A 20950-nucleotide genomic window follows, 5' to 3' on the forward strand; every position below is an offset into this window, starting at 1 on the left:
TGTTGGTTGCACTATATGTCACGCTACACAATTTTTCTCTAGCCAACAACTTCTCTCTGGCCACAGCTCGATTGTCTTTTGTCAGATTCGCATTTATTTTAAAGTGGGAGGAGGCTACACGTTCTTCTCTTCCCGCGTTAAAATAAATGCAAATATGAGACAAATCAGCATTGTTTCATTCTGACTTTCTTTCAAAAAATACATAACGTAAAAAGTAACATTAGTAATGCAGTCAATAATACCGCGTTCTCGTTACAGTCGAAGAGTTAGCAAATATGTTACTCATTTATGAAGAATGTCATAAAAATGAAAAGAGAACGACAGTTCTATACGCTAATCATAAGTGACAATCCTGATAAGTGACAATCAATACATGAATTTTTCACTATTTTATATAGTCGATTTTGCCAACATAGAGCTCTTTACGAGTCAACGCGTCTACGAAATGTACTAATGCGAAGAAATGATCGATCAAGTAAAACTGGCTCTTTCAACAAATCCGCATATTACTATCAGATGTATTAAGCACAATATAGAATGTACGTACATCCTATCAAGCTGCATAATTATTTAAAAAATTTGAAAAAAAGTTTTTTTTAATTGACACAGGATGCAAAAATTGTTTCTCCAAAATTACCTCGTGGAGAAAAATTTTGTGATTAAATTTTAAACGATATAAGATTAATATAATATTTTAATAATTTATTATTTTTATAGCGTGCAAATTACATTTCATAATGCCTGCAAGATAAAAAAATGTTTACCTAAATAATAAATAGAAAAATAATAATTTCTTACAATTTAACAAAACAGTAGATAATATAAAAAAAAACAATTGTATTATTCAATATTTTTACCATAAATTGACATAGACAATTCGAATAATAACTTTTAAGAAGAATCTTCTTGTGGACGGATGAAGTGATGATCGTATTAATCGTCGAACACTTTTATACGGAAGAGAATCACCTTTGCCTGAAAGAAACGCCTTATATGAAATGTTCAGAGACAATATAATACTAATGTTTAAATGATTGAAAAAAATTTAATTGTGAGACCAAACTTTTTTCTGAAAATATTAATTTTACAGTAAAGTTTATGCGGAATTTCTGGAAAACACTTTGCAAAATTTATTAAACAACGTTCAATTGAATATCTCCCAAAATAAAATTATCTTCTAGCAAAACGGCTATCCAGCCCATACGGCACTTCTACACCGGGAGTTTTAAAAAAACTCACAGATATTCATATGGATAGGGATCCATAGCGATCTTAACGAGTAGTCACCACGATCACCTGATCTCACACCTATGGATTTTTTTGCATGGGGATACATACGAGATCAGGTGTATCAGACATTACCACGCACTCGTGAAGATCTAATAAATAAGATACAAGCAGCTAGTCGCAAAATAACACCAGCAATGCTGAATAATGTGCGACAAAGTTTCATGCGCAGAGTAGCATTATGTTTGGAAGACGCAGGAGGCTATTTTGAACATTTATTGTGAAAATTAATAGTTTAATAAATTGTTTTCATTAAAATTTAAAAAAAGTTTTTGATTGAAATACTTCCTTGTGCCCTTAATATTTTTATCTCGCATCTTAGAAATAAACAATATCATCTTCTATCAATTATAAATTATCATTGGCGATATTTATAGAACATTCCGAACATTCAAGGATGTGAATAGCAAATTAATTTTGCTAGCAATCTTTTGCAATTTAAAAATTTTATCAAAATTGAAAACGCTAATAAGCGCGAAAAGTAAAGAAGAGAAAAGAAAAGTTTTATTGTTTATCTTTTTTTAATGTGATAACACTTTAAAATTTAATTTTTTATCTTTATTTATTGTTTTATTTGTTGTTTTCTCCTTTTATATAATAATTGCAGTGATTGCAAGTCCGTCATAAAATTGATAAATTGATAAAAATGCGCGCGATCCACTCGATCGATAACGATTATACCGGTATATGTGTATGCCGTCGTTACCTACTGACCCTGCCTGCCCCTGGCTCCTGCCGTATGCAACCATTTGTGCGTCCTGTATGTATCTGCATCACCCTGATACATAAAAGTAAAACGTGCGACCTATTTATTTGAATCCGTAATTGTGGATTGGTTATTTGTTTTTGGTATCATATTCAATATTCAATGCAATGAACGTGAGTCTATTCGTTTGAATCTGTAATTGTGGATTAGCCATTTGCTTTTGGTATCATATTCAATGTACAATGCAATGAATTATATTTAACTACCCTAACAGCACAATCATCTATATGTCAACTGTAAATCGACTTTTCTAAGTCAGGCTTTCGGAATTGACTGCAAGTCGACTTTGCATAAACGTCTGCAGACGTCTTTCAAATATTGACTTTACGACGTTTAGAAAAAGACATACGGTCCTGTAGTCCTGTGTGCATCATGTATTGTTGAGAAACATAAATATTTATATCGATAGACAAAATAGGTCCATACATGAAGAAATCTTGATCTACATCCCAATGAGCAAACAATATTTTTTAATTGGTTTTTTAATAAAAATTTTTTCATATTTAATTTAATTATTGTATTATATTGATATATATTTTCTAATTGCATTCTTATTTAAACAAATAACAGAAAAATTATTCCAGATGCTATTTTACATTTGCGAAATTAATAAAAAAACTATAATTTTATATTTGTTTATATAAATAATATGCTTTAATTATACATATTTCGTTTTTTCGATAACGTATATTGATCTGATCTAACAATTATATACACATATCAGTATAAAGTATTCACAGGTCATCATGAGGGATTAGTTCGCAGCGATCACGGAGGTCAAACAATGTTCATCGGAATCGCGACTTGGATAGGTGACCGCTTGAAAATTTCCGCAAAAGATTTCTAAGAAATTGATTTTTTTTTTGCAAAAATTGTTTTTGAAACTATTACAAAAATGTTGTTTTGCTCACGTAGATTCCATTTGAATGATTTACGTAAAAAAATGCAATGAATTATATTTAATTAAGGATATAGGAAACGGATTCAATGTGTTCAGTTTCTATAAAATTCAATACTTCTTTGCGGATTCAGAAACATGATTCATATGGATTTATCCAATCCAATCATTTCTCGTTTGCTGGGATTAAATGACAATGCATTTATAATACAATAGAATAGATCATTATATTTTTCATAATATTTTTTAAATAATGCTGCAATATTGCTGAAATAGTATTGCAAAAAAACATCTTTGCAATGTTTTTGCAACATTGCATTGCAACGTGCAACATTGCAACATTGCAGCAATGTTGCTGCAACCTTTTGTGCTATACGGGTCGTTGATACTAAGAATATATGTACATTATTAGTTATTTCAATTACGGTTAATTAAAATAACATTTGTAAATAAAAAGTATATTAACCCTTAAACACACCGATTCCGTAAAATACAGAAACACATTTTTGGGTCTGAGAGACTTTTCCAAGTTTAAGAAGCTATAACTTTGATTACAATCAATATTTTTTAACAATTTTTTTTTTTAATAAAAGTTTAGAATCTTAGAAATGTGACTGCACAATCGGCATTAGCAAAAAATGGTTTATTGTGAAATTATAAAGGAAAAACCATTAAGCAGAAATTAGAAATTGTTCAAAAATCCACTTTTCCTTTAAAAAATCATATCTTTGCAACAAAAATTTTTTAAGAACTTTACAATATGGCGTTTTAAAGATAAAGAGTCATACTTTCAAAAAAAAATTATGGCATTATTATTTCTTTTAAAAAATATAATTATGTAACAAGAAGAATATGAGATATTTTTGAATGTCTAAAAATCCACTTTAAAAAAATCATATTTTTGCAACAAGAAGCTTTTAAGGATTTTACAATACGGCGTTGTAAAGCTAAAGAATCATACTTAAAAAAAAATTATATTATTGTCATTTTTATTAAAAAACATACTTGCGTAACAAGGAGAATCTAAGGTATTTTTATGATTAATTAAAGGTGTTTTAAATTGATAAAAGTATTTTATGATGTAATATATTTCATTCTGCGTTCAGAGAACATACAGGGTAATTATTAATGACTGTTTCCACGTTTTACCATAGGAGCATTTACCGACGAATACGTATTTCTAACATATTATTATATTAGAAATTACAAATGCGTGCTCCTATGGTAAAAAGTGGGAACAGTTATTAATAATCACCCTGTATATAGCATATTCACGTCCTATAAGTTAGCAAAACAAAGTGAGCAGAATCAATTCAAACTAATTTTTTTATTTGTTGCTCATTTATTGCTAAAAAGTTGCTAAACAAAAAAATTTGTTGCTCTATTAATTTTTTTTTTTTTTTAATAATGTTTTGCTAAAAGAAGTTTAAGTTAGCGGGATAATACCTCTATATTGCAAAAATCACACGTTAATGCAACGTTAAAATATGTTGCTAATTTGTTGCTCACAAAATATGCTACTCTCGATATTGTTACTTGCAAAATAAATACCAATAACAATAAACAATCACCCATTATACAGAGAGTTACAAAAGTAAACTAAAGGAAATAAATTTGTTACTTGCATAATTATGATTTCAAAATAATCCTTAGCCATCGTACTATCGAAAATTTGAAATTGTTGCTAACCATAAGACACTAAAAATAATTAATTTACCCAGGAAACGCGCGCGTCGCGCGCGTTAAGCACGTTAACAAATGTAAAAAAATGTGTACGCTGGTATAATCGTAATATCAAAATAATCCCTAGACATCGTACAATCAAAATATATAAAAATCTCAATTTGTTGCTAACCATAAGACACTGCAAATAATTAATTTATGCAGTAAACACACGCGCTGCGCGCTATAGGCAAGATATTACCTATCAAATAATGTGTAATCATGGTATCAAATTAATCCGCGGATATCGTATTGTTTATGAATAATGTGTACGCAGATAAATTCCTAGATAAATTAATTATTTTCAATGTCTTATAATTAGCAACAAATTCATATTTTTACATATTTCAATAGTACGGTGTTTGGGAATTATTTTGATATCATGATTATGTCAGCGTGCACATTATTTCATAGGCAATACTTTACCCATAGCGCGCGGCGCGCGCGTTTACTGCACAAATTAATTATTTTCAGTATCTTAGAGTTAGCAACAAATTCAAAACCTTACATATTTTGATAGTACGATATCCGCAGATTAATTTGATACCATGATTACGCCAGCGTACACATTATTTGAAAGGCAATACCTTGCTTATAACACGCGGCGCGCGCGTTTACTGCAAAAATTAATTATTTTCAATGTCTTATGATTAGCAACAAATTCATGCCTTTACATATTTTGTTAGTACAATGTTCGGGAATTATTTTGATACCATAATTACGCCAGCGTGCACATTATTTCATAGGCAATACTTTACCCATAGCGCGCGGCGCGCGCGTTTACTGCACAAATTAATTATTTTCAGTATCTTAGAGTTAGCAACAAATTCAAAACCTTACATATTTTGATAGTACGATATCCGCAGATTAATTTGATACCATGATTACGCCAGCGTACACATTATTTGATAGGTAATACCTTGCCTATAGCACGCAGCGCGTGTGTTTACTACATAAATTAATTATTTGCAGTGTCTTATGGTTAGCAACAAATTGAGATTTTTATATATTTTGTTAGTACGATGTCTGGGGATTATTTTGATATTACAATTATACCATCTTACACATTTTCTGACATTCCTTAACACGCCTACTGCGCGCGACGTGCGCGTTTCTTGGGTAAATTAATCATCTTTAGTGTCTTATGGTTAGCAACAATTTCAAATGTTTGATAGTACAATGGTTGAGGATTATTTCAGAATCATAGTTATGCGAGTAACAAATTTATTTCTTCTAGTTTACTCTTGTAACTCTCCGTATGATTGTTTATTGTTATTGGTATTTATTGTGCAAGTAACAATATCGAGAGTAGCTTTTGTGAGCAACAAAAGAGCAATATATTTTAACGTTGCTCTTGCGTGTAATTTTTACAATATAGGAGTATTGTCCCGCTAACTTAAATTTCCTTTAGCTGAACATTATTTAAAAAAAAAATTAATAGAGCAAAAAAATTTTTTTTGGCATCTTTTTAGCAACAAATGAGCAACAATTAAAAAAATTAGTTCAAATTGATTCTGCTCACTTTGTTCCGCTAACTTATAGGATGTAGCATATTCTGGCTGTGTGTTCTACTCACACGGGTGAATGACATCTTAAACATTTATGTTGTGTTTTTCTATGAATTAAATACAGACAAAACGCACATCTTTTTCAAATTTCCATAATATTATTGCGTAGATAATTCCGCGGGTTATCGTCTTCCAGAATATCTATAGATAGAATTGATTCTATAAAAAGTCGAATGCGTAAACGCAACGTTGTTGTCAACCTTATTGTTAAAAATGGTTTAATTAATGATAAACTTAATTGTTCTATAAATATATATCGCTTTTCCTTATTTGCTAGATTAAAAGTATATAAAATGAAGGCATTAATTACAGACTGATCTAAAATTCCGTAAAAATAACGCATAGGCCATCTTTTAGTTCTACGACAAGTACTGTATTCATGCATTAATTGATCAAACACATCTGTACCCCTTTTTGTTTTATTATAAAACAAAACTATTTCTGGCTTTCTTGACGCTTCATCAATTTTTCCACATTTGTGAAAAGACGATAGTAAAACAATTTTTCTTTTTGATTATAGGATACTAAAGTTTTACCATCATGATAAGCAAATTGACTGTTGCCTTCTTTAGGAATTGTTTTGAACGGATTCGGAATCTCTCGTTTTTTTTTTTTTTTTTTTTATTCCTACAATCGTAATATTATAATCTTTTTTCATTTTATCAACGAGAAGTACAGATGTGAACCAATTATCACATGTTATATTACGATTGCTATTATAAATAGGCTCACAAATTTGTCGAACATAATAAGTTGGTATTGATTCCATTGGATCCTTATCCCTTACAGTTCCTACATATGGAATCGCATTAATCATATAAAATATTTTTGTGTCATTTAAAGATATAATTTTTAAACCATATTTATCTAGCTTACTTGGAATATACATATGAAAACAACATCGGCCGCGAAAATTGAGCAACTGTTCGTCTACAGTGCAAGTATTGCTAGGTTCATAATATTTTATACAGTTCGCAATAAAGCCATCCCATATTTCTCTCATGCGAGAAAAATTGTCAGTTTTTTAACGCTGTGCGCGCGTTTCTTTATCATCAAATCGGAGACAAATTAATAAAAATGTGAATCTGTTTTCTGACATCGTTGCATTAAATAACGGCATTGAAAACGGAAATCATAAACGTCGAATATTCGTATAATTTAATTTATTGAATCCAGCACAACACAATAAGTCTATAAAAGCTTTAAACTCCATTAAAGTCATATGGTTGTAATAAGATGGTATGAATTTATTTTCAGTTAGTAATTTATATCGATGCCATTCGATTTCTATGTTCGTGTGTAAAATAATTTTATTTAAAATATCATCTGATAAAAGAAGAGACCAGGTTTCGAGCAGTATTGAAACGGATTTTGCAGCACTTTTTGCTTTAGCTTTTATAGTGTCAAATTCTGTTTTAATTGATCTACCTCGAGATTCTGGTGCGTTAAACAACCATTTAAAATTAGATGCGCGTAAATATTTACATGAACGTCCCTTCTTTTTACGCTGCCTCTCATCTGGATCAATAATTTGTCCTGAGTCATTTATGTCAGATTCAGCTTCTTCCTCGGACACTGTTGAGCAGTGTTTTTCTAAATAGTCTTCTCCTTTGTCGCTCAAATTATCTATATTGTCAAAATTTTCTTCAGCGGATTTCAAAAGTATATTTACTACTTCTGACGATTTTCGTGATCGCAATTCCATTTTGCTGTTTTAAAGGAAAAAAACCATTAAAATTACTACACGAGAATAATTTTTCATATACATACATACATACCCGCGTACACGTATGCACACGCTCGCACGCACATACGTATGCATGCACATACACGCACGCACGTACGCATGCATGCACACATACGCACGTATGTACATTATGCGTGCACATATACGCATGTGTGCACACGCATGTACGCATGCACACGGACGCATGCATGCACACGTTTGTACTCAAGCACATATACGATATATTAGATTATGTACATACCGTAATAAATTTCCAAAATAACAACAGCTCTCTTTCCGAAATGCACAGCACGTCTTTATCGTCATATGATTCTCAGTTACTGAGTGTAAAATTTTGCACGTCTTTCGAGATCGTACAAAACTTGGGGGACTTCTCCCACTCCACAGCACTGCGCGTAGGCCCAGCCTAGAAGCTCCCTTTCTTCACAGCGCTGCGTATTAGACTCGTCCGCAGAACGCGCTTAAAAAATCTCTTCTCTACTGCACTATATAGTATTTTAACTTTAGACAGAGTATATGCGAGTAATATAGTTAAAAGACCTATTCAAACACGTTTTGTCCGGGAAATTTTTATAGGATTTTATCAGATTAATTTTATAAAATTACTCACAAAAAGTTTCACTCACACATTATATGGGTTGCATTGACCCTAACAAAATTTTACTGCCGTGCCGTTCCAATTTTAGTTGACCAAAAAAGTTGATCAACTATATCAATCGAAAAAGGAGATTTTAAACTTTTTTTACCCCCTGGTTTGAACTTCCTATCTCATTCCGTCTTTACACAGCAAGTGTTCAAAACATCATATGGGGTCTCTCAGACCCACTTACGTGTTTAAAAGTTAAATTTCAATACTTATAATTTTTAAGTTGTTATAAAGTGAAATCTCATGTATATACATAATAGTTTTTTCTGGTTACAGAGAATTTAAATTTCATTTATCAGTGTATATTAAAAAATAATGAAATTGAAGAATACCATATATCTAACAGTATGGAATGAGATATACTTTCTCCCAATATGCTGACAAAAAAAACAATGATTCTTACTTTTTCATCTCTTAAGAAAGAATAAGAGATGGAAAAGTTGTGAAAATAAAATACATTGCCTATCAGCATTTGGGCAAATTTTACTTCTTGTAAAAGTAACTAAATGTTCTAAATGTTTATTAATTCAAAACGATAACGTGGCTCTAAGATACATACTCAAAATTTAAAAAAATTACAAAATAATGTGTATTAAACTGTCACTCATCAAAGAACCATATATGTATTGAAATAAATTTATTTAATCATATTTATATGTTTGGACTACCTTTTAGTTGTTATCAGGATGATTAACCTCAAATGTATTGTAAATTGATTTATAATAAATTAATTTATAAACTTTTAATGTGTAATTTATAATATTTTTTATTTCTTATTTATAAACAATTTTAAATTTATAATAGTTTCAATAAAAATGTAAAAAATGAAAAAGCTAGCATTAGAGACTAGCGTTAATTATTTTAAAGAAAATATTATTTAATTTCGGGAGAAAATGAACTTTCTCTTTTACATTAACCTCTCATGTAAATAAAAATTAGGAAGAGATTTATTAAATAAGCGTTACTTGAACGAAGGAAAACGTTTAGTAAACGGCGTTTGGAAAAGCGTTTACTAAACGTTTAAATGTGGAGCAGCAAATTCTCTATACAAAGTTTTTTCAATGTTTACTAGCGTATTCTAAAAAGCGTTGCTTGAACGTTGCAAAACTTTCATCAAACCTTATAACGTTTGTTAAGGGTTTAAAAGCGTTCTAATCCAACAGTGTTTTGTAAGCGTTCTTACCTTACAAAGTTTGAAAGCATATAAACTCTTAAAAAACCCTTAACAAACGGTTGTGAACGCTTTATAAAGTTTATTATTTTTGCCAGAGACACGAAGCAAAGATATTTATATTATATTACTTGGAAATCGCCTGCACCATACTCAAGTTTGTCGAGAATCTCGAAAAATGGTATTTCTTTCGTGCGTGGGATAACTGACAAGAGATGCAGCTGTTATAGCTACGGCAATCTATACCAACAAAAAATATCAATTTTATCATATTATTATTTTTTGCGTACGTGGCGGAAGCGGAGTAGAGCGGAGCGGAAGAAACTTGAAAAGTCAGCATTATCAACACGCTGCGTGGACATTGCAACCACATTGCAGTCAATCGAGCAACCATCCCTCTCTACTTTATTCCTATACTGCAATTAGTGTCAAGGGAATAAATGCATGCCCTACCTGCTCTAACCACATGCTGTGTACACGTGTGTCGATTATTGCAGGGAAATGCGACATTACTTGGCAAAGCGATATGAGGGACAACTGAGTCATATGAAACGTTTGACAGTTGATCGTACGGCACGGCACGGCAGTCTTACGTGGAAGCCAACGGAAGCGAGAAGCAAGTTTGTAAAGCGAGTTGATTGACGACCGGCCAACGCGCGCGCAGAATATCTCTGAAAGTCATGGAAGTTATGGCTGTTTCCAGCCATTATTATGATATCGTTTATAAAATATCATCTCTCACTGGCATGTGGCCGTATCTAGAGTCTAGGACAAGAGTATTTCGTATGGCCTTGTTAACTATAGTCTTGTTAACTCTCCTGATACCGCAGGTAATTGTCAATGGTTATTATCACTCGTCGCACGTATGACAAATGAAAGAAGTGTTTTTCTGTTGGAAAAATTTTAATGCTTGTGATATTTCACTCTCAGATAGCGTATCAATTTATGTGCAAGAAAAACTTGCATTGCACCTTCCAGGCAATGACAGCCTATTTACTCTGTATCGTGATTTTAATAAAGATGTACACCTTTCAATTCAACGTTGATACAGTACGTTTTATATAACATACACATATACATATATACATATACACGTTTCACGATTAAATTTTCCAAAATATATCTGATTAAAGATGACGATTGCAAATTAACTAAAACTGTCAACAAAAAACAATTAATTAAAGATTTTTAATTTGTAAATTTTGTAAGGAAAACTATAATAGAAACATGGAATAATACTGATTAGTATCAATAATATTGAATTAGTAATATCGACAATTATTTACATCAATTAATATTTCTACAAGCTGATGAGATTATTTCTATCTCGTGTCATGATCCATTCATTTGTAGAACTGTAAATTGATGTAAATATTGCATTCTCTTCACACTCTATGTCCCAATCTTTAACCCTATCGCACGCATGCACGCACACGCATACAGTGATACTGAAACACGAAAATCTAAAAATTTGGTAGTCATTGTCAATATTCTTCAATTCTGCATCAATCCATGCATCAATATTAGCAAATAATGACACACGATCAATAATATTAGCAGTCTTTGTTGGTACCGGCAGTATTATTGATTGCGACCCGTAAGATCTTTATAAAATATATTATAAGATTATCGATCGATGCCAGATTAAAGACCTCACTCGACACTTGTTCTGCGATTGGAAAGAATTAAATACTTACGAAGAATATGAAATTATGAAGTCGTACGCCGCAAACAGTAGACGATTCTCCTTGATATATTTCGGTGAGACGAGATCGAGACGAGATAAGTTATAGATCGTCCGAATTTAATCGACCGATCTATTTATATCTCAGTCGTAATTGTTTCTATTTTCGAGATCATAATTAATATAACGTATCTTGCTAATATCGTACATTGCAGTATACTTCTCTGCAGCGATGATTACGTTTACGTCCATGTCTCTTATACCGCATATCCTCGATATTGTATCACCTCTCAACGAGTCCCGGCCTATATTACCGCCATATCGAGGATACTATTTTGTCGATATGCGAGAATATTTCTTTGAAATATTCTGGCATTCCGTCGTGGCCTGGCAAATTGTTATAGTTGGTATAATTTCCCACGACTGCTTGTTTGTAACGTATGTCGAACATGTTTGCAGCAAGTTTGCTATAACTGGGTAAGGAGAATAATTATCGCGCACACATATGTTATTGCATCATTCTATTTTTATTATTCATTAAGGGGGGAAGGTCATGTAATCAGCCGAAAGAAAGCTGATTTTCATGATTTTTTTTGCGGCACAAGACTTTTAATAAACTGTTCATAACTTTTCTCACATATTTCTTATAATTTGTAGATGTAGAAAAAATTTGTTAAACCAAATTAGTTCAAATACAGCGGCATAATGATGCTCGCTCTCCAAATCCTGCTTTTTGAAGAGGTCAAATGGCGTGCAATGTAGCATTTTTATCTCATCTTAAAATAAAAAAATCAAACGAATCTGTCTTTTTAATAAAATTACACACCAGAAAAACCTAAATTCGATAGTAAAAAGTACAAAAATAAAAATTCTACGCAGTTTTAAAAAAAATGTCAAATTTTCGCATAAAATTTTCATTTTTATCATGTGAAAATATAGTTTGGAGAGTTATTCTTGCAAGTTTTATAGGTAGTTGCGGTGGAGAATTTAATGAAAAATAAACATGCATCGTCTCAGCTATATTAATCGAATATTTTTTAAGTTATATTGCACGCTATTTCGAAAAATGTAGTTTTGAGAAAAACACGTTTAAAGTTTAAAACGCGCGTAACTATCTATTGGACGTGCACCCAAAGAAAAGATTCTTCGAATCAAAGAAAATTTGTTTGTATAAAACAAATTTGTGCATTGTTATACGGTCAAACAAAAGTTTCTTTGATGTAAAAAAATTTCTTGGTTATTTCTTTTTATTAAAATCAAAGAAATAATTTAGCTGGGCAACGAAAATCTTTTTTTAAATGAAAGAAATATATTTTTAAATAAAAAACAAGAAAATTATTTCTTATAATTCCATCAGTATTTCTTTGAATTAAAAAGTTATGTATTTCAATTAAATAAATAATTTAAACAAATAATTTATTTACTTTAGTAAAAGCTAACACCGTCATTTCTTGAAATCAAATAAATTTTTATTTTTCTCAAAAGTATTTTCACTTTAACTTAAAAAAATATACAGGTATGTGAAGAAAAAATTTTTTAATTTTAATCATAATTTTTCTCTTGGTTTAATGAACTTGTCTGTAGGATCGTTAATATGTCGATTTCCAATATGAAGACTTGAAATTTGAATTCTTGAAATGTTTTAGTACGTATATATGCAATAATAAAAATTGATTTTTACATGACCTTTCCCTCTTAAATAATGAGGATTGAATGATGACGCAATAGCGCGCCAACATATGTATAACGCGTTCTGAAATTACACGTTCATCTCGTAAAATGTACTTGAAATTTTATAAAGCTCATATCGTCCAAACTATTTACAGATTTCACTACAAACATTTATTTCAAGATTGTAGAAATAAAATGAAAAGTACACCATCGATAAACCCTGACGCGACAGATTTCAAGAGAGTAGCGTTCCTCGTACGTAAACATCGAGAAGCATTAGAGTAAGTGCACTGAATAGTGAAAAAGAGATAAAATTTTCTTCTTTGAGAGAGAGAAAGAGAGAAAGAGAGGGAGAGAATAGTGCAAGATGAAACATAACTCATGTAACTCACTTGCATGGATGCATGTAAATGGATAAATGTACAAACGAAACTCTTGGATAGAGAAAATTTCATTTATCGTTTGTCACAGACTCGCGCAATTGCTCGAAGATACGTTTACCATACCTTTAGCTATGCAGATATTTATAGCAACGATAGGGATGAGCATTACTTTGCTACAAGTACGTCCAATAATTTATATAAAACTCGACGCTTATTGACTCTGCACAAAATTCAACTATTAAAAACAATTTTTCGTCCTGTAGATTACGGAGAAAACTAGCGATAACTTGGAAGCAACAAGGTACGTGTTTTATGTCGGTGGTCAATTGATTCATTTGTTCTTTCTTAGCTTCGAAGGACAAAGGTTGATAGATCACAGCCTTCAGATACGCGATAAGATGTACGTAACAAAAATGTAATCTAGATATACTCAATTACATAACATTATTTTGAATAATTCTGCATCTAGAAAATGTCGTAGGTACAGCAGCTGCTGGTACAAAGCATCCACGAGATTACAAAAGATGATCATGCTGGTGATGATGAAAAGTCTTCACCCGAGTTTTTTAAGCGCTGGCAAAATTTACATTTTCTCCTTACAAAGTTTCACATCGGTATGAAGCAAATATTATATTGTTTCAAAGCTTTTTTTCCAACACTTTTTTAATGATGTCCTTGCTTTAAAGGTTCTGCAAACCTCAATGTCATACTTTACAGTATTTGCGTCCTTTCAATAGCTTATACTTCCTGTATCCAGCAATTGAGCAACGACAACAAAAGCGATCGAAAACAATATGCGTGTGTGTCATTGCAACACGTTTACTATAATATATAAAAATATACTTTTGTTAATCATATATGTAACGTTTATAAATTACATAACTAGTATATATCAAGTTGTAGTAAAGGTAAGAGTATCATTGTTAAACATAGATCTTACTTGCTTCGAATATCAAGAGGTTGCTTCCGGAATTGCCCCGTGAGAAAAAAGACACTCTATACCGATCGATAAGTTTCATTCGGAGAGAATTTGCTAAATGATACGTCTGTCAATGAGACTTTGTGCATCTCTCTCTTTCTCTCTCTCTCTTTCTACTCACGTTACATTTAATGTCAAAGGAATAAATTCTACTATCGTATGCGTACGTGGACTACGCGTCATGTTTCGAGAAAATGTCGTAGCGCGATAAGTGTGGAAAAACGCAGTTGTGGCACTAGAATACAGCATTTGCATTATATATGACCTGCCAGGAGAAGATCTTAAACTCTCTTATAATCTCTCTTAATTTCATAAAAGAATAGTCTTGAACTTTAGGTGAAATAAAAATCTGAAATGTGTGAGTTACCTAGACAAAGTCAGAGACGAAAGATTACCTGTGACTAAAACTATGAATACCAACTGGAATCATTATTACAGTCTCGTTAAGAAACTATCATTGTTGTGTGGACAGTGGCCTTATCAGAAACCAGTAACGAGATTATTTTGTTTGATCTTGATGACTTTGAGTACATTATCTATGATTATTCCACAGGTAATTGTTAATTTTCTTGAGAAAAGAAAAGAGAGTTTAGCGAGAGTTTTAATATTTAAATGTTTAGATAGCTAAATTTGTTACATGCGACGGAAATTTGCAATGTATCTTACAAACCATGTCGGCCTATTTGTTGACAACCATTACGTTGGTGAAGCTGTATACATGTTACTTTAACAGATGTAAAGTATGTAAACTTATTCATTTTTTGTGGCCCGTGGCGTTTGTATTATGCCTGAGAGAAAATATATAATTTAAATCATAATGTTATTATACGCGCGTGCGTGTGTATATATTTGTGTCGTATTGTATGTAGAACGTATTAGACAATGAAGAATTTAAAGATTTACTATTAATCGTTGGACTCTTAGATGAAAGTTCTCATTGATCAGTTATTCGTCGACTGGGACGAATTGGAAACACCAGAAGAATATGAAATTCTAAAAAAGTATGCCAGCAACGGCAGGAGATATTCTTTGGGATATTCGTGTAAGAATAAACCATGCATCTTCACGTTGAGCTGTTTTGGTCACAAAATTATTTATCTATCGTTGGTCAAACGCTTCATCTGTGTGCATTGCAGTGTATTACTATTTCGGCGTGTATGTATTCGTATCCATGTCCCTCGTACCACAAGTGTTGGATGTTGTTTCACCTCTCAACGAATCTCGTCCTATACTGCCAGTTTATCCAGGGTATTACTTTATTGACGAGAGAAAATATTTCTTTTATATTTACACGCATGCCATGATGGCCTGGGAAATTGCTGTGACTGTGATAGTCTCCCACGATTGCATGCTCTTGATTTACATTGAACATGTCTGCAGTATTTTCACACTTGTCGGGTAAGAACAAAAACAGCATAGTGTCTTTAGTGTCTTGTTATTAACAAAATTAATGAATCATTGTGAATACTCGTATTTGCAGATTTCGGTTCGAGCAAATAATATATAATGATGCTATGAAAATTTTACATTCTCATACAAGTGACGCGTACCTGCGCAAACACATTGCATTCTCTGTGTATACGCACCGAAAAGCTTTAAAGTGAGTCCTGCTCTGTCCCATCCATGTAGAGGGAGAGAAAGAGATATTTCACAATTGGTATTGTTATTGTATCTCTCACTGTTATCACAGATTCGCCCAATTGATCGGAGATACGTTTTCGTTAACCCTGACTATACAACTAGCGCTAAATACAGTAATGATCAGTATTACATTGTTACAAGTATGTTATTGCTATATTTTTATTTTCATTTCGAGCTTCTATCGAACATATGTGTATTGAAGATTTGTGAGATTGCAGATAATCTACAAATACTTTTTAAAATGATATTAAGTACATAAACCGCGATGAATTAAAATATACTTTTCATATTTTGAAGGTCACGCAGCAGCAGGCCGACATTTTACAACTCATAAGGTATGTGATGTATGTCGTTGGCCAATTGGTCCATCTATTTTGCCTCAGTTTTGAAGGACAAAAATTAATAGATCACAGTCTTCAAACCCGTGATAAAATGTAAGAGACAAATAAATTTGTGATGATTACTTTATATATGAAATTTAATTAACGCATGTATCTCACTCTCAAACGTTGCAGCTATAATAGTCTTTGGTACGAAACACCGCCCAAGTCACAAAAAATGCTTCTGTTTGTGATGCAAAAGAGTCTTCAACCTATTTTCTTAAGCGCTAGCAAGATTTACATTTTCTCAATGGAAAACTTTACGATGGTAAAGATTATAATACACGTACATTGTTATTGTTAAAATAATAGTTTACATGTTACACATAACGTGTTTTAAGATCATGCAAACTTCAATGTCATACTTCACCGTCCTCTCGTCTTTGGAATAATTAAGCAACGATCAGTGTCCAAATATCAGACTTCTGGCATCCAGACTCTATATCGGCAAGGATCATAATTTTTAAGTAACATCAAGCAAGTTTATTACCTATTTGCATGTAAGTAACATATTGAAACAATTGTAGCAAATTTTTTGCTTGCCTCCTCTGTGTATTTGTATTTGTAGTATTTGAAATCGAAGCAAAAGTTGCAACGTAAAAAAATATTCGTAACTCCAAAATGTTTTGTGTTATGTAAAAATAAGAATATATATAATAATCGTTTTAGTTAGAAATAGGTTTAATAATTTAGAAAAACTGTAACATAGTTACACGGATATATTTATAATTAACAAGGCACACTCAAGTTACATTCATTAGTTGTTACGTCACAAAAACAGATGTGAGATAAAATTGTTTTTCTCTTACGATTATCTGCTAGCTCTGTCTAAAGTAGTTTGTGTAGTAAGTGATATTTAATTCGTCAAAGATGATTAACTTAAATATGTAAACGAATTCTTTGTTGTCACTTGCTTAGAATAAAATTATATACAATAAAGTCTACGTTAAACGTTCTCTCGTCAAAGTTCCTAGAAAGAAAGAATAAAAAAGATAAAAGATAATGTCATCATACTTAATCGATATATGGATGCAAAACAATACATTTTTATTTTTCTATACATATATTCATTCTTTATCTCCATATGTTTTTAAATAAAATAAGTATCTAGTTGGATTGCATCATTTTAATTTCAAAATTTAAGTCTAATTTACTTGAAAAAAGTTTACTACTATTAACATAGATGTAATTTCCATAAATAATATTAAATTATTTTAAAGGGAAATTTGGTTTTTCAGATAAAAAAACATCAATTTTTTATAACGAAATATTTTAGTTTAACATCGCAAGAATATCTCCAGAAAATTTCATTTTGAAATTTGTAAAACTTCCGAAGTTATGAGTCGGTCTTAAAGAGAGAATTCAGTTTTTTTTGGTTAAAAAACGTAGTAGAATTTAGGAATTTTTTTTCAGAAATTAACTATTTAATTAATTTGAAATTTGCACCATGTTTTAAGAACGTACAGTTTTTTTTTTGTTAAATTTTAATTATAAATAGAGAAGTTATATTGAATATCACAGTGCGCAAAGTTCTTTATCTACTGCATCTACTGTGCCCAATATTGATCTTCCAAATAATTGCAGCTTATTTAGCAATCGAAATTTTTAATGAAGGTTTTTAAGGCTGTCCTTAAAACTATGACAACAATAGGAATAGTTATAGAAAAAAAAGCCAAAATATATTTTGAAGAGCGAGATCAATACCGGTTTGAAAGATCAACGCGACGAAGCCTCGAGGCTACAAAAAAAGCTCAGACAAAGCGTAGAAGCAAACAAATGGCTCAAAACGTCTTCTACGAAGAAGAGGAAGAACTACTGTATGGCCCTGGAATAGCTGAGTAACAGAAAAATTATGTAAGTACTTGATATACTTTTTATGTTTATAAACTATATACTTGATATACGTTTATAAACTAAACTTAAAACTTTAAACACTGTTTTCTCGAAACAGTATTTTTGTAAATAGTGTGCATGATATTTTTGTAACTATTGAAACGATTTCTTTTTACTTGGTTTGCATATTCAGTAAATATTACTTTATCGTTTGATGAACCAGAATATTGATAATTAAGTTACATATTATTTTATTACATAATAAATATGGACAAATTTTGATAGTAAAATCTATAATTTTGAGCCGAATAAGGACTAGTACTAAATAAGGCCGACTTTTAAATTTATCATTTAAAAACGCTCTTTATGTTTGAAATATATGCTTAAAAGATATGTCATAGGAAGTAGATAAAGAGGGACAAGGAAATTAATATCGGTACCAACACGTTTATTCAGTGCAATAAAAGCTTATAACAAAGTAGGTAAATCAGCCGTTTTTATAAAAATTTGTTGTAAATTTAATAAGTATACATTATTTTATGATTTATTACAACACATTATAATATTATTCAACTTTGTAACTATAGAAAAAAAACAAATATATATATATATATATATATATATATATATATATCGATTTTTTGAAATAAGTATAATTTTTTACAAATAATGCATTATTAAATAAGGCCCACTTATACATTTATTGTTATAGCCCTTATGTATGTGGCTTGCAGCAGAGAATAACAATTTTCAATGACGCTAACTTTCCATAAGCTAAGATTGCATTAAAATAGTCAGAATTTCTTAAAGTTAAAATATCAGTTATAGACAAAATTGAAAATAATTATGATGTTTTACAGGAAAATAGATCTTAAAAAATTTCATATTTATAATTAATAATCATTTTAATAGTGAGTTGGAAAATAATTCCTTTGTTATTTTCAATTTATTTTTAATTTGGGTCTTATTAAAAGCACAAGAATTTAATATGGCCCAATTTCAGAGCTTAAAAACATTTCTTTTTTATTTATTTAAAAATGTTTTATATAAAAGATAATTTTATTTTGGCGAATGGTTGAAATAAATATTTTATTCTCACTTAGTTTATTTCAATATCTTTGTAAATAGAATTTATAAAACATAGAATAAGTTAGGTGGGCCTTATTTGGCTCGGGTACCTTAGTTTTGATTTGAAAATTAATAACTTCCGCAACAATTTTTTTTAGTTTTTGTTCATCAAATTGAAACTACATATGTATAAAATAAAACTTTTTATTTTTCTGTTTTAGATTACCTGGAAAATCAATACCGTGTATACCAGTAGATAAAGAACTTTGCGCAGCGTGATATTCAATCATATATAACTTCTCTATTTATAATTAAAAATTAGCAAAAAACAACTGTACGTTCTTAAAATATGGATAAGAACATGGTGCAAATTTCAAATTAATTGTATAGTTAATTTCTGAAAAAAACTTCTAAATTTTACTATATTTTTGGCCAAAAAGACCGAATTCCCCCTCTTAAAGACAAAAATTCCAACATTTTTTTTAACTCTTAAATACACCGAATCCCGTAAAATACGTAAACATATTTGCGGGTCTGGGAGACTTTTTTAACTTTGAAAAGTTATAACTTCAGTTCCAATCAATATTTTTCAACAATCTTTTTTTTATAAAAAAGTTCAGAATCTCAAAAATGTGACTGACTAATCGGCATTGCCGAAAAATGATTTATTATTAAATTATAAAAGAAAAACCATTAAGCAAAAATGAGAAATTGTATAAAAATACACTTTTTCTCTAAAAAATCATATTTTCGTAACAAAAAACTTTTAAAGATTTTTAAATACAGCGTTTTAAAATTAAAGAGTCATACTTTCAAAAAAAGAAATTATGATATTGCCATTCCTTTTAAAAAGTATAATCATATAAGTATAATCATATAAGAAGAATATAGGAAGTATTTTTGGGTGTCTAAAAATCCACTTTTGTTAAAAAAATCATATTTTCGTAACAAAAAACTTTTAAAGATTTTTAAATACAGCGTTTTAAAGCTAAAGAGTCATACTTTCAAAAAAAAATATTATGATATTGCCATTCCTTTTAAAAAGTATAATCATATAAGTATAATCATATAAGAAGAATATAGGAAGTATTTTTGGGTGTCTAAAAATCCACTTTTGTTAAAAAAATCATATTTTTGCAACAAAAAACTTTTAAAGACTTTATAATACGGCGTGTTAAAGCTAAAGAGTCATAAAAAAAAAAATTATGTCACTGCCATTTCTATTAAAAATCATACTTATGTAAGAAGGCGAATATGAGGTATTTTTTATTAACTCAAGGTGTCTAAAATTGAAAATTGATGTGTTTCATAAAGTATTTTGGACTCTGCGCAGAAGCTCTTTTTTTCATAGCACTATATAGTATTCTAACTTTAGGGTGCAATCCACTAAATGCTTCAAAAGCTTCAGACACAGTTTACATCGAGCACTTGATACGCGTACTAACTAGTAATTTTCTATTAAATTATCTTAATTTCTGCAATAAATTTAAAGAATAGTATATTAAG

At 30.5% G+C, this 20950-nt stretch overlaps 1 protein-coding gene and 1 non-coding gene across 4 annotated transcripts; one reads left to right on the forward strand and one right to left on the reverse strand.

Annotated features, from left to right (window-relative positions):
- Positions 1-6819: 6819 nt before the first annotated feature.
- Positions 6820-8680, reverse strand: LOC120359260. Its single transcript, XM_039456112.1, has 2 exons — positions 8230-8680; positions 6820-7950 (listed from the first exon to the last, which is right to left on the reverse strand). The coding sequence occupies exons 1-2, from the start codon at positions 8292-8294 to the stop codon at positions 7374-7376; spliced, it is 642 nt and encodes a 213-aa protein (XP_039312046.1). The 5' UTR covers positions 8295-8680; the 3' UTR covers positions 6820-7373.
- A 1404-nt stretch (positions 8681-10084) lies between these two features.
- Positions 10085-17498, forward strand: LOC105201054. 3 transcript variants are annotated; one of them, XR_005576038.1, is made up of 11 exons: positions 10090-10635; positions 10736-10855; positions 11449-11566; positions 11705-11966; positions 13316-13441; positions 13632-13722; positions 13807-13943; positions 14025-14157; positions 16461-16597; positions 16679-16811; positions 16885-17498. It is a non-coding gene; the product is annotated as an odorant receptor 13a (transcript). The 3 variants fall into 3 exon arrangements; XR_005576039.1 differs by lacking the exons at positions 16461-16597; positions 16679-16811; positions 16885-17498 and adding an exon at positions 14230-14493 and having other exon boundaries at positions 10085-10635; XR_005576040.1 differs by lacking the exons at positions 10090-10635; positions 10736-10855; positions 11449-11566; ... (3 more) ...; positions 13807-13943; positions 14025-14157 and adding exons at positions 14283-15075; positions 15143-15262; positions 15447-15564; ... (1 more) ...; positions 16003-16122; positions 16213-16303.
- The last annotated feature ends 3452 nt before the right edge of the window (positions 17499-20950 follow it).

This window comes from Solenopsis invicta, chromosome 12 (assembly GCF_016802725.1).
Source record: "Solenopsis invicta isolate M01_SB chromosome 12, UNIL_Sinv_3.0, whole genome shotgun sequence".
Lineage (NCBI taxonomy): Eukaryota > Metazoa > Arthropoda > Insecta > Hymenoptera > Formicidae > Solenopsis > Solenopsis invicta.

What these genes read in the sequence shown, in the direction of transcription:
- LOC120359260 (XM_039456112.1), bottom strand. Translation starts at nt 8,294, where the DNA reads ATGACGATAAAGACGTGCTGTGCATTTCGGAAAGAGAGCTGTTGTTAT. An exon ending in TATTTTGGAAATTTATTACG is followed by an intron (nt 7,951 to 8,229) that starts GTATGTACATAA and finishes CCTTTAAAACAG; the next exon opens with CAAAATGGAATTGCGATCAC.